This window comes from Bombus fervidus, chromosome 8 (genome assembly GCF_041682495.2).
Source record: "Bombus fervidus isolate BK054 chromosome 8, iyBomFerv1, whole genome shotgun sequence".
NCBI classification, from domain to species: domain Eukaryota; kingdom Metazoa; phylum Arthropoda; class Insecta; order Hymenoptera; family Apidae; genus Bombus; species Bombus fervidus.
This window is the reverse complement of record NC_091524.1, coordinates 5,096,216-5,109,842: the sequence shown is the minus strand read 5'-3', so window position 1 is coordinate 5,109,842 and position 13,627 is coordinate 5,096,216. Positions and strand designations below refer to the sequence as shown.

The 13,627-nt window shown below is 46.9% G+C and overlaps 1 protein-coding gene across 2 annotated transcripts in view; it reads left to right on the top strand.

Annotated features, from left to right (window-relative positions):
- Positions 1-13,627, top strand: part of Tmtc2 (Transmembrane O-mannosyltransferase targeting cadherins 2) — a 221,152-nt gene that overhangs the window by 136,661 nt on the left and 70,864 nt on the right. For both annotated transcript variants that reach the window (XM_072009581.1, XM_072009580.1), the window contains exons 6-7: positions 669-1,551; positions 6,253-6,367. In XM_072009581.1, coding sequence (XP_071865682.1) covers positions 669-1,551; positions 6,253-6,367 — 998 coding nt within the window. The remainder of the gene's footprint in view (positions 1-668; positions 1,552-6,252; positions 6,368-13,627) is intronic.

Genomic DNA, 13,627 nt, shown 5'->3' with positions numbered 1-13,627 from the left:
TTTGACCGCGTACGATATACGAACGCGTCTAGTTTCCTGAAATAAAGACAGGAAAATACGTGCCGACGTTCGTTGCTCCCCATCACGTCGACTTGTTGAAAACACAGGGTTTCCAAAGGGTAGCACTTTTAAATTAATGTTTTCGACATGAAAGAGCGACTCTTTTGACCGATAGAGATACAGACCGGTTTCGTTTCCTAGTTAAATTACTTTGGAAACCGTCGCCGGATGCAAATCGTTCAGTTTAATTCGCCGACGAAGAGAGATGAGTCAGCTGTTTGGTCGAAACACGTGCAATTATTATTAAGATTCCTCGTTTAATTATGGATGAACATCGATATTGGCGCTCGTAACCATGACGGCCCTTAATTAATCTTCATTCGCCGTGATTCGCGTCTGTCAACGGTTTCATACCATTCGATTAAAAAGCGTGTACATACTTCATAACGAACGACAACCATTAGACCGTGATGAATTACTCGCTCGATGCACCATTCATTTATTCAAATCACTGACTAGGAATATCTTATTACCAATTACCGAGCCAACCAACGAAACCTTTCATTTACGTACACGATAGAAAATAGAACATGACACAGTTGACTGATCAGAAATTATGTATCCAACGCGCACAACTTATAATTGATTTGGACTATTTGTATTTCCAGGTGAATTGCGGCTTGACTCGCTCACGTAGCATCGGCATCGTGTCTGGAAGTTTGGCATTGTTGGTTCTTGGTAGACTGAGGATTACCGGCACGAGGCCAGAATTCGCGAGCGCGGACAATCCGACCGCCAGGCACCCATCTCGCCTGACACGCGGTCTTACATTCCTCTACCTACCAGCAGCAAGCGCCAGGATGTTACTTTGTCCCAATACACTAAGCTTCGACTGGTCCATGGACGCCGTGCCGCGGATCACGAGCCTCCTTGACGCGAGAAACCTCGAATCCGCCTGTTTGTACACCGCGCTAATCGGTGCCTCGATCTGGACGATCAAGACGCTTCGTCGACCAGTCCGGGAGACTAGTCTACATCTCGTGCAGTATCCTCGCTCCATGTCGTCCAGGTGTCCCGTGTGTGCCGGCAGGCGAACAGGAGGATGTCACACGGATGGGTGTCGAGCGGCGAACAACAATAACAACGGGCCGATCGGTGATTGTTACTGCGCGAAGAGGCCTAACAATGGATTAATTTGGAGCAACGGATTCGCCAGCAGACAGGCAGCAGCGAGTAGTGTCGCCGCGTCCCTCGGTTTCCTCGTGCTTCCCTTCCTACCGGCTAGCAATTTGTTCTTTTACGTGGGCTTCGTCATAGCCGAGAGGATTCTCTATTTACCGAGCGTGGGCGCGTGTTTGATCGTCGGAGCCGCGATCTCTGGATGTTATCAGATAGCAAGAAGACACGGATCGAGAAGGAAAGGCAGGGCAGTGCTGCTAGCTACGGCGGTACTCGTTTGTCTGATGTCGGCTAAGACGTTATTAAGGAACGCCGACTGGTTCGACGAGGAGAGCCTATATAGATCAGCTCTGCACGTGAACCCTCCAAAAGGTGAGTCCCTTCCCTTCATTATTTTCCTCTTCGTATCGATTAATGGGAATTTTATTGCGAGACTTACTTCTGCAAGGGGGAACATAAGGTCTCCTATTCGTGGCAGTTATTAACCGACTCTGAAAGTTATATACCTAAGGGACGTACAACTAATATACGCAGTTCATCGTTAAATTTTTTCCAAGCATCGAACATCATATTCCGTCGTATTTTATATTCAATGTTGAATACGTCAGCCAGCAACAATTGCCACTTTACCAAGCTATTAACATTTTAATTACCTGCCCGGTGTCCCCTCTGTACCGCAGTCGCTAGGAAAAGTAATAAAGATAGGTTGCACGTGCGGATGAATTAAAAAGATAACGATAATAGGGAGTCGCGTGCTAATGATAAAGCCGGCTGATGATCGAAGACAGATATGTCCGCAAGGACGAAATATATAGCACAATGTAAAAATGAAATTCCGCCCGCGTCGCTCGAATATCGCTGGCAGTTTTCTCTACGGCAACTCATTTCGACGGCGCGCGGCTGACCCCCGCTATCCAGCCTCTCATCTTCAACTTGCCGGCTGACCGACGATCCGCCTACCGTGTACATAAAATTGCCGGCTGAGCTGGATACGCGACATGCAATACCAGCTCGACGAGAGTCGCTTCGTACCCTCCTCCGCCACCTGTCCACTTTTTATCGTCCTCAGTCCTTATCCGTCTTCGTCGTTGTTTTTATATATCTCCGCTAGACGCGTCCTCTTGTACCTTTACTGCCGTGTCTATACCCCGCACGATCGTTTTATCTTTCCCTCTATTTGTCGCATCGCCTCTCTCACGTTATTCGCGTTATTGCGAATACACGCGTTCCTCTCTGCCCTTATAGTTTGCATCGTTGTCTATCCGCTACGTCAGTTACCTTTTTCTATGTATCCTGATAAAGTTATAAATACTTCGAACATCTTCCGATCAACTTACCCCACCTCTTTCCAAACTTTAATATATCGTCCAGAATATTTGTAATCCTCTCTCCTTGGTTCCTCTTTACTCAGCTACTCTCGCTCGATGAATCAGTGATACGGGTCCCTCGAGACCCGAAGTGCATCGGTTTCCCTAGCGACTTTCTCTCTCTCTCTCACTCTCTCTCCCTCTCTACTTGAGCTTTATCGTTTCGCTTATCCGTCTCTGTCCGTTTTTGTCCACCTCCGGCCGTTTTTACCGGCTTTATCTAACCGATCTGAACTTCATATCGCACCCCTGGCCTCCTAATTACCCGTAGGTGGTCCGACGCATCCTTTGGATTCCGTTTCTCACCGAGCTCGGTTCCACCTCAGTTTCCGAACGCTATTATCGCGGTCGTTTCGTTTCACCGAGTTCCGGCGAGTCACAGTTCCCTCGAATAGACAATGTTCTTGGAAACATAGCTGGCCGGACGACCGTTTCAACGATGCTCCATACCTGCTTTGTCGAGTTTCACCTTTGTTTCCCTTTTAATCTTCGCGTCAAAAGGGTGCCGGCTGGCAGGGGCGAGAGGCGGTCACGCGAACCGAAGCTGAAACACCACCGACAACCCTTCTCTCGTGTCACCTATATCCGTCCGGTCACAAGCCTTTCTTCGCGGATCGTTTTAATGGTCGAGGTAAAAGCTAGGTACATAGTAGACCAAAAGTGTAAGGATCGACGTAGTTAGAAACGTTACTTAGGATCATCATTACATTACATTACATTATTAAGGATCATCGAACGTACTTAGATCGATACCAGTTTGCTTTTGAATGATTTTTGGCGGGAAATTAAATGGAGCGAGAGCGCATTTGCTATAACTCGAGTCACGCAACTGCCGCTGTGTAATGTAGAATGTGTGATTGTTTGACGTGGGAGAGTTTAGGAATGACAACCAGCTCGACGTTGTGTTTCCTTGAGAAATAGAAATATGAGAAATGGTCATGAAGATTAGGGTAACACTACCGCAGGGGACAACACATCACGTATGCTCTGATTAAAAAAAAAAAAGAGATTTGTGTTTTAAGTTGATAGGCTTCGCATGCTGCAACAGCGACCGCTGGCTTTTCCAGTCTATTTAATCGCTTAATTCTCTTCTCTTTGAAGTTTTAACCAGCAGAGAAATTATTCGATCGATTCGAAACTTAACTTCCCTATTAAATAATCCACGTAATCCCTTATTCAATCACGTAGGAACATATCGATCGTTGGTTTATTGAAGTTAGACGACGCAGAGTTAGAGCAGGCTTGGCCAACAAATAGAAGATCCCGGATGGAACCTTGGTCCAACAAACTCTGCGGTCGATTCCTTCCCTTTCCTCGATTCGTTACTTTTTCTTTTCCTCTTCCACGCTCTATCTCGCTTCAAAGTCAGCCAGGTCTACGGTACGTGATGTCGTTTGTACTCGCTTTAGCTGGCACGATGACCATCCCATCGAAGGTCTATTTGACCGGTATTTTCCTCCGCTAACGCGACTTTTCCTCCACCCGGCGAAGACGATTAGGCGCGAGTCTACTGGAACGTGACTCGAGGGAAAGAATCAGGGGTTCGATTTTCAAGGAAGGAAGCCAGCGATCGCGTTACGAGCGTAAAATCGGGCCGTAGCTCAGTGGAGGGTAGCACGAAACGCGGCATTCGATAGAATCGCACGACGATGAAATATGCTCTGCGGCGATTTATCGCGTTTATTTATCGCGACTGATTTAAAATGCCAACCTCGCCGCTTGTGGATTATCGCCGTGTTACCGGCGTAGAAGCATCGTATTTTTATTTCGGTGTTAAAATAATGGCAGGAGAAGCAGGTATATGAAGATAGGGAAAACGTTGAACAAGCGGAAGACGTAAATTAGTTGAAACGTTTAAAGGAATTTCGTTCGACGATATACTAGAAAATGTGCGAGGTGGCAATGCATAATAACGGATAATCATTTTCCGATTTCGTAGTTCCATTCGGCCGTGTTTTCTTCGTCGATCGTTTCTTTCGCGTTCGCATTTCACTCGGCCACATCGTGCCCCGTTCCTCTCCATTATTTCGCTCAACGTTCTAAAGAGGCGCGTTTCTTTTTGTTCGTCCTATGACGTTCAATCTATCATTCGGTTCATTTACATCGCACAGTCAGTGCACGGTGCTCTTTAATTCGCTGGCTCGCGCGCGCTCCACTTTCCCATTCGCCACGGTCGCAATTGAAAAGAAACGGCTAACTGGATCGAACCACCGTTGCGCAAAGGACCGAAGGACACTCGATCGTGGGAAAAATGTAGAACGAGCGGAATTTTCCCTATTTTTCCAAGCACGGCGAAAATTTTCGAACCGTGGCCCGATGTCGTTAACGACAAACGCTGCAGCGTGCTACCGACCAACGCGACGCGCTCTAAATACGCGAGCTTGATTCAGGACTCGAGAATGAAACGGGAAACGCTCGAAGAAAGTCGACTCGAACGATTCGAGAATTTAAAAAGGTACCAGGGTCGTTTAAGAATTTTTTACGACGATTTAATTTTTACGTGGAGTTCGAGCGGTTTATTATTCGTTTTTAAAAGACGCGTTAGGTGACTAAATGTTTACACGTTTAAACAATCCCTAGAGAGGAGAACTGTTTGCTAATGAAAATTATTTCTTGCTTACGTTTGTGTACGGACGGAGCCCGTAATCAGATTATATCCATCTTAAAACCACACGGCGCGGTAGTATTTAAAGTACTAATGAAAAATAATTTGAAGCGTGAAGATACAAGAGCTTTTTAAATAATCGTACAGGGACCTCGCCAAGCCGGGAAAGAGCTGTACTTCGCGTAATAGTAAACCTTATTTAAGGCAATGTCGTGTAATCTACTTGTTCTTTTATCCGCTGTAATCTTCCTTCTAGCGAAACTTCTTTTACACAAAACTTCATTTCTTAAAATTTTCATTCAAACTGCAGCAGCGCTATCATCGCCAAAGATACTTTGTAAGGATCGATAAACAGAATTTCAAAACTTTCTATCGCGAACGCCGAAGTCGATAGTTTTGAGTAACTTTGTAGTAGCTATTCCAAGTGTAACGAAAGCGCACCTGCGATTTCTCGAATTGAAAAGAAACGAGGAATCGTGGAAGGTGGATCGGTCCGTGACGCGTTTGCAGGGCAACTTTACGATCCCGGATTCATTTATTACTCTCTGCTCGAGTAGCCATCGGTCCAAATCAGCGACGGAAAGGTCTGGAAAATGTTTTACAGTCGATATTGTTGGTCGAAGATAAAAAGCGGAAGCGAGCTCGCTACAACCGTGTGCGCTGTGGCACGATATTCGCGCTATCCGGTGTGCACCGACGATCGCGTGTGCACGCGGGTTTATTGCTCGTAAATACAAAGAACCGAGAAAGAAGTCGGGAGAAAAAGAAGGAACCCCGGGGATGGAGAAAGAGTCTCGACCGTGCCTGTATCGCGTCTTATTGCTTTTCAAGAAGAAGTTGTGCGCCACCTTTAAAAATCTATCATGGAGAGACGTATTGTTTCTCGTGTACTCTCGTGATGTACGATGCTGTTTGAAGATTCGAGTCGCAGAGACAGAATAACGAAGAAATTTATGTCGTTGCTAAATTCTATAGCTGGCGTATAAATAAACGCGATAGTATCGAAAAGGAAGTAATATTTCCCTTTTGTAGCAACCGTTACTTTTTTCGTTTCGTCGGTGTGGCCCTGTTGTAACAAATGTTCCGTTGTGATTGTTACAGCTTATGGTAATTTGGGCAGTGTGCTGAGCGCCCAGGGACGCGTCGCGGAGGCGGAGGAGGCGTTCGTCCAGGCGCTCCGCTATCGACCGAACATGGCGGACGTACACTACAATCTGTAAGTACAGCCACGTGCAGTCCCAATAATCCACTTTGCTGTTTGCCCTCTCTCCTTTTTCGCTGCTAATGGCGCCCGGTGTAGGAAAGAGCAACCTCGATCTCGTTTTAACACGGTAAACAGGGGATAAACACGGACCGAGTTTATCTAAAAACCCTCTCATTACTTTTTCCAAGTCTTCTTTGATTAAACTCGGCGATATTTAGAGTTGCTTAGTAAGGCAAACAGAGTTGGAAGTCAATTTTCCAAGGCGTCCGCGCGATACACCCGTTCGACAGAGGAAGTTTCATTATGAGAAAGCTCGCAGCGAATCCGAATCCCACGCTTCGTATATTTCGTCATCCAAGATTTATGAGACGCCATACAATGGCGGAAACTTTTGCCTTGTCCCTCTGTTTGCTACGTGTCGCGAATCCCGCCTCGGTCACTGAAAATCCTAACATCCGAAATTCTAAAATCCTGAAACGCGGAACACCCTGCCACGCAGGCTTTCGAATTTCATTTTGTCTCCGACTGAACGTAACGCGAACTTCCGTTTCCCTCGTCGCGTACTTGCTTCGCGATACGTAGCACAGAGTGGACGCTGACCCCGGATCCAGGGACGACTGTCGAATTTGCGTAATCCACGAGCAAAGCGTTGCCGCTCCGCAAATCTTGCAAGCAATGAAGTCTCTCCTGACTTAAGCAGCCGGTGGCGCGGCAGTGTCCGAAATGCAGGAAAAGGCCAGGGGCCGACGGGACGCCCGACGTTGTGCGATTCGCTGGAAATAAAGGTCGAAGGAATCGCTGATCCGTGGCGGAAAATCGGTACACATCGAGAAATTCCGCCGATTGTCCCAGATCCATGGCTAGACTGGCTTCGAACGCTTTGTGCGCCGTGCTATTGGAAAAGCTACATGGAACCAGCAAGTCGTACAGGGAATTTCGTGTATAGCGTGAGAAAGCTATCGATCCCGTCCCGTTGCTACGTGTGTAACGTCGGACAATCTAGAGAACAGAATATAGCGAAGAGAATCTAGCGAACAGAATCTGGCTACTGGTGAGACGCTTTCCTTTATCGCTAACCGGTATAAGACAAACTCTCACAGGGAACTACCGAAAGTCTCGCAGGACTTTCGATCGGCGCTCGTCATCTTCCAGCTATCCTGGACCGTTGTAGGGAGGACGTGGAAGCTTGTCAAGCCGGCGAGTCGATAAGCCGCCACTGGGCATCCCTCTGCGAACTCGCGATAAGCCGATGTGCCGTACGTTCGTTGCAACGCGGTTATCCATTATCTCTGTCCGTAAGAGTACATCCGCCGGGCTGCATTCCCGTGAGGAAAGAAAGCTCGAGATACGACGCTTCTCTTTTCGGGGAAGAAACGATCTCATGAAACGGCGAACGAGGCCAAACAGCAAGCCCTATTTATTTTCTCATTGCTACAGGGTGTTTGGCGCCGATACGGCCTTCGTACATAGATTTTCCAGCTTTTTGGTCGCGAAGTACGATTAATAAAACGCACGCAACACAGTCACGCAGCTACCATTATAAAATTCCTCGTGGAGGACTAACGAAGGGAAAGTGGTGCTCTATTTTATAAGAAGAAACAAAATGTTCGAGTTGAACTGCGAGTAACCTGGATTCGTTCTTTCACGAAACTGAAATTATACAATGGTAAGACGTCTTAAACGCATGGAGATAAATATCGCATGAAAGTGGTACGTTCACTGATCTTTCGAACGTCGAAATGTAACATTCTCAAAATAGATCGATAACTGTACGCGCTAAATCCTCACCTTTGCTTCGAGTATTTTACCTAACCCAACCTAAAACCAAGTAACTTTCAACAGGGGAGAATCTCGTGAATATCGAAGCGTGTTGGCGAGTGTCGTGACTTTGTCCGGCAACCGACTAATTGCAGAGAACAACGAATGTAGAGTTTCGAAGCGCGTTGCCCCTATTGCGCTGTACGTTGTCGCGAGATCTCCACGCAAAAGAAACGGCTTGCTCGGCTCGATAAGCTGGCCAGGTACGTTGTCCCTTCGACGGATCGATTGGCTGGACACGAACGACTGAACATCAAAACCGTTGTTCGCGACGACAGCGCGACAAGATTCTACACCTATCTGTGCCCTTGATGGCCTGTTCCCACCCTGCTCGGAAGACTGATGACCGATTTTGAGAGAGACGATAGATGATGATATATTAAAACCCCGTTTGCCACCCCCTGGCTTCGATCGCCAGTCATCCATCAACGAAGGCTGACGGTGAATAGAAAATTGATTAGTCACCGGGACATCCTTCGCTTGTGAAGAGGAAAGAAAGTTGTCCCGGTTGTCTCTCGATAGAGCAGCCGGCTGATTATGTGGGCGCTTGGATAATAATGTCACGAGATCCATGGGTAATTAACGGACGCCTGTTCTGTGTCGGTCGAGATGCTTATCGCTCGAGGAGAGATTAAAATATAATTGACTGCGTGAGCTTGGGAGGATGGTAAAAATCAGGGTTCGAACATCGATGTTCGTGTTTTATTCAGGAAATAAGAGCGAAGAGAAAAACTGATAAAAAGAAGTGTAGCGGAAAAGGAGAAAAAAGATCAGAGGAGGAGAAGGGATAGAATGAAGAGGATAAAAAGTAGACGAGGCAAAGAGTATCCGTGACACGTTAATTAAGCGTCGAACGGGAATTATTGGCCGTTTCACAGGCGGCACAGCATGCCGGATACGCCAATGGCGGTAATTACTCGACGGTAAATAGAATCAGTTGATTCGGTGGCGAAATTGACACCGAGTTCAAAGGAAGGTCGTGCGTCGCTTAATTGTCGTCGCGACGCCGGAGGTGCGACGCCGTGGTTACACGGCCGACGTTAAAGCAAGCATCTGTGCCGTTGCGGAGCATCGACGCGCGAAACTCCCTCGACGCGCTACATCAGAGCGAGAGAGAGTGAACGAGAGAGAGAGAGAGGGCGGGAACGATGTGCATCGCATTGCACACGTACACAGGATGATATCCACGTACGTATAAACTCACACAGAATGAAAGGGAGGACTAGTAGAGGGGTAGTGACGGGCGGTGGTAAAGTGCAACTCGGAGTGCAATTGAGGGTTTTCATAACGACGCTGCTGACGCGAAATAACGCGACCAAGCATCAGGGGCTGTCGTTTCAGTGAAAATGCTAACGAAATCAAAGTACGATCCAAGAGAATTAATTTGCTTATTGTCCTCGTGAAATTGACGTGAAACGAGCCTCGCGAGCCTCGCTAATTGGCCCCGGCGACAAACGCGCGCCGCCATACCGCGCCGATTCTATTCCTTCTCACTCTTTGAGCATCCGTGGCCCAGTTCTGTCTCACGATCAAGATGAACTTCGTTAAATACATGTAAATATTTACGTCGTTTCGTCGACGATGTCTTTGAGCCTGTGACACGCTGCCACGGAAAGTGGAGCTCTCGTTTTGCGCGACATTGTTGCACGACACTTGAAATTTCTGCGTACAAGGGACGAGAGAAATTTAAACGAACAATGACTGTTCTAAAGGCCTCAACGCCGGATACCGAAATGGTCTAAATGGAGTGTCTTTGAAATTTTGTGTTTCTGATATTACACAGTCGTTTATTTCCTTGTGTCATATAGTTTTCATTTACCTTTCAATTTCTCTGATCAGTTATCAGCGGCTCTAACGTAAAAACTTATTTCGTTCATTAAACGTTTCACCGTTGCGATCCTCGGCTGTCTCGAATGAAGTAAACGCGACCAATAAGACGGTAAAACGCGGATAACTCCGTTGGAACTTTCCAGAGCCATGTTGCATCGGAGCAGATGTCAGGAAATATCGGGAGAAGTTTGTCCTTTTAGGAACGAAACTGGAAAGATAGAAGAATTAATGGCGGTTCCGCGGAAGGTCAATATCGAGGATGTCATTTATTGGCCGAGGAAAATCGTGGATGGGAATAGAATCTGGGACGTTTAAGGGACGATGACGTCGACCGGTAACGAGCAGCCAGCGAACGGGGCGTAACGAAGATAATGATGAGAATTACGAAGACGAAGGGCTCGTAAACCAGATGAAACAGCTGTGCAGTGTGCGAAGATAAAATAACAATTGCGGGAAAGATCGTAACCATACGCGGTAACGCATAATCCACATGTAATAACCAAAATGATCGAATGATCAAATTAAAATTTACCTTCTCCAGTCGCGTCGCTGTTCGATGCATCGATCGGCACAAGACTTTGATTGGATTTACCTTTTCGATGCGACGAAACGTTGTAGCGATTCGAAACTGCGGTGATAAACTTCGAAACGACTCGAGATTAACTCATGTCTCGCATCATCCGTACCCCCGGTAATTTCCACTCGTTTCAATTTCGTTCGCCTGAAATTACCAGGGCCTTCAACGTCGATGAAACTCTATAAATTAAAACCGCTGTGTAAAATGGAAATGGTAAAAAATACACGAGAGTGAAACTCACGCAAATTCGATCGAATTTCCGAGGTATTTTGCCAAACAAGATATCGCGTTCACAATGGATCCAATTACCAACCAGTTCGCGGGTATTAATACGCGATTGATTTTGCCAAATGTAGCCGTGAATAAACAAGATTTCGCTCGGCTTCTAACGCGATCGCCGGATACAGTTGGAATATCGAATTAGTTTTTGAAAGCTTCCAACGCCGAGCGACTATCCCTACCGTTTATTTTCTCCGTCGTTAATTTGCATACGAGCAATGGCGTGTAGATATCCATCGGTACAAAATGAAACGCGTGTAGTTGCTTGACGTTTGATTGATTAGCTCTATTGAAAACTAGACGTCGAAAGTTACCGCGTTACAAATGACACATTGCACCGCCGCTTTATACCGAGTCAGAACAATCGAGTTTCCCAAGATTCTCAGCCACATCGGTTTAAAATTCAAACAACACCTTCAGCCCGGAATATGAAGCACGGCTTCGAGAGATTCTCGTGGAATATAACGCTCTTGGAATATGAAAACGACTCCTCACGACGCGTCCGCGATTCCTCTTCCTCTTCTGTACAAACACGATCAAAATGGAAGGGTGGATCTTCACGAACCACCCCGTAAGAAGTATCACCTTCTTCCATGCTGATATTTAATTCGCATTAAGCTACGTGACTGGACAGAATGAACGGATAGGACGGCTGGAATCGACGTTCGCCTCGACCTTCGCCTCGACGTTCGCCTCTACGTTTACGTCGACGTGCAAGAGGATTCCATTCTTGGGCGGAACGCGGCGGGGATCCAGAGGTTCGCAGGAGTCGCGTCATTCCGACTGGCATTCGCCTCGTCGAGAGAGGCGAGGCTGCGAATTGAATGGGAAATTGATGGGTTTCGGCCTGTCGGCCGTGTACGCGCCGTATATCCGCCATAGACCCCAACTAGATTCCGTTGTGTCCTGCCCCGTGTATACAGGCTGTACCTCGAAGCGTTCTACCGCTGCTCCACCCCCTAACCACTCTCCTCCGTCGCGACGCTACACACGACGTGTTCCTCGCCGCATACAGAACGTTGCGGAGGCCGATGGTGTGCGTGCCTACAGCTGCACCAGCTAGCTACCCGAGGTAAACCGTCGTCGGTCCGTTTGGACCGGTGTTTACCCATGCTGACCGCTTGAATATGTATCGTCTCGCCGGTGCTTTGATTGTACGCCTTCGCATTTGCATGCGGAAGTGTCCCGGTTCCGTCCACCCTCAAGACGCAACAGTCGACACCGTGCCTACGTCGTGTTGCCGCTTCCTAGCCTGATTCCATGATTTCGTCTTGTGCTTGCGTAGAACCGTTTGAACCCGTCGTTTAGATATGGTACATGTGCCGGAGGTTGGAGCTGTACAATGGCTGGACAGAAGAGATTAGCCGGACGAGAGAAACGATGACTTTCAACGTCTGTTTGGTAGAATGACGCTGGTTTAGACTGAAATACGAAATTTCTTAATCGCAACGAGCGTGCAAATCCAGAATTATCCGTCTGCGAGCAACAAAGGTATCGCCATTTTCAGAGAAACACGCCCGTGCAAGTCGTGCTTTCCTATGGGTACCTATGGCGGCGAACTTTATCTGTCGTACGCGATGAACATACCCAGCTACGCTCGAACTTAAAGCACTAACGTGGTTGGTTAGTATGTAAGGGTGTTATCTCAGGTTTACGTCTGTGTTATCAGATACCACGTCGGTAGAAAACCGAGTTACCCGAGCACATTTCACGGCCCGCGGAACCGCCCTGAAGAACGCTAGCTATTTTCCGGACGATCCTGCTGTTTCCGCTATTTCTCTCACTTTAGATTCGTTCAGAACCTCGCTTCGTAGTCGTCTGCTATATATACGCGGTTCGCAAAACAGTGAGCTGTCAGCATTCAAAGCACCGTTTAGAATTCCAATTCGAGCGGTTGAATTTAATTTTGCAAGTGTTGGCGAATCGGTTACAGTAATTTTTTACTTCTACAGACGATCGCGTGTAAGTACACGTTCAATTAGTCGAGCTATATAGTTCGCTCCACAAACACACGACTGTATTTCGAGTACCTGGTGGTAAAGCCTACTTATCCGTCGGTTCAGCTCTACCTCGTGCACTTTGAGAAATCGCAGATTAACGTCACGTCAAAGTCGTGTCAAGTTAGTAGTAACGCGGTGGCAATTATCGTGCATGAGTTGCACTTTGGTGCATGCTTTACAGGACAATGCTCAATTAGTTCAATTTGTTTTGAACCGTTGCATTGCGTTGCGTTAAACAACCGGGAAAAAGAGTTCAGTGAATTCGCGATTTCGACTGCAATTTCTTTTATATCTCGCGACTCGTTCGCGTGGCTCGAAATGATAGCCGCCGTTTCTCGTGAAACACATTGTGTTCGCATAAAGTTGCGTGCGCCGCGCAGATAGATTCGTAACGGATATACAACATCAGCTCTATTCGATCGTTTCTTTAATGCCATAATATACGTAGGAAACGGTTGAATGTACTGTTCGAATGAAACTTTGTTCTCCACTTGTTGCGCGTAACATCACTCTGTTCCCAGCCATATTGCGCAACGAAGTTTCGAGACTTCGCCTGTCGAGTATACATGCAGCCTGAGACGAGAAACAACATTGCATTGTTAGCAGCGGCTTACTCAAAATGTAGCTAATCCTTTTCATACTCTTGCTAGATTAATTCATCTCGGATGATGCGTTAAATAAAGAGTATCGTCGCAGAAAAAAGTTCGGTCCTCGTTCAATAAAAATATATCTATCGACGAATGCGAATTTATTACACGAATAAGTTAA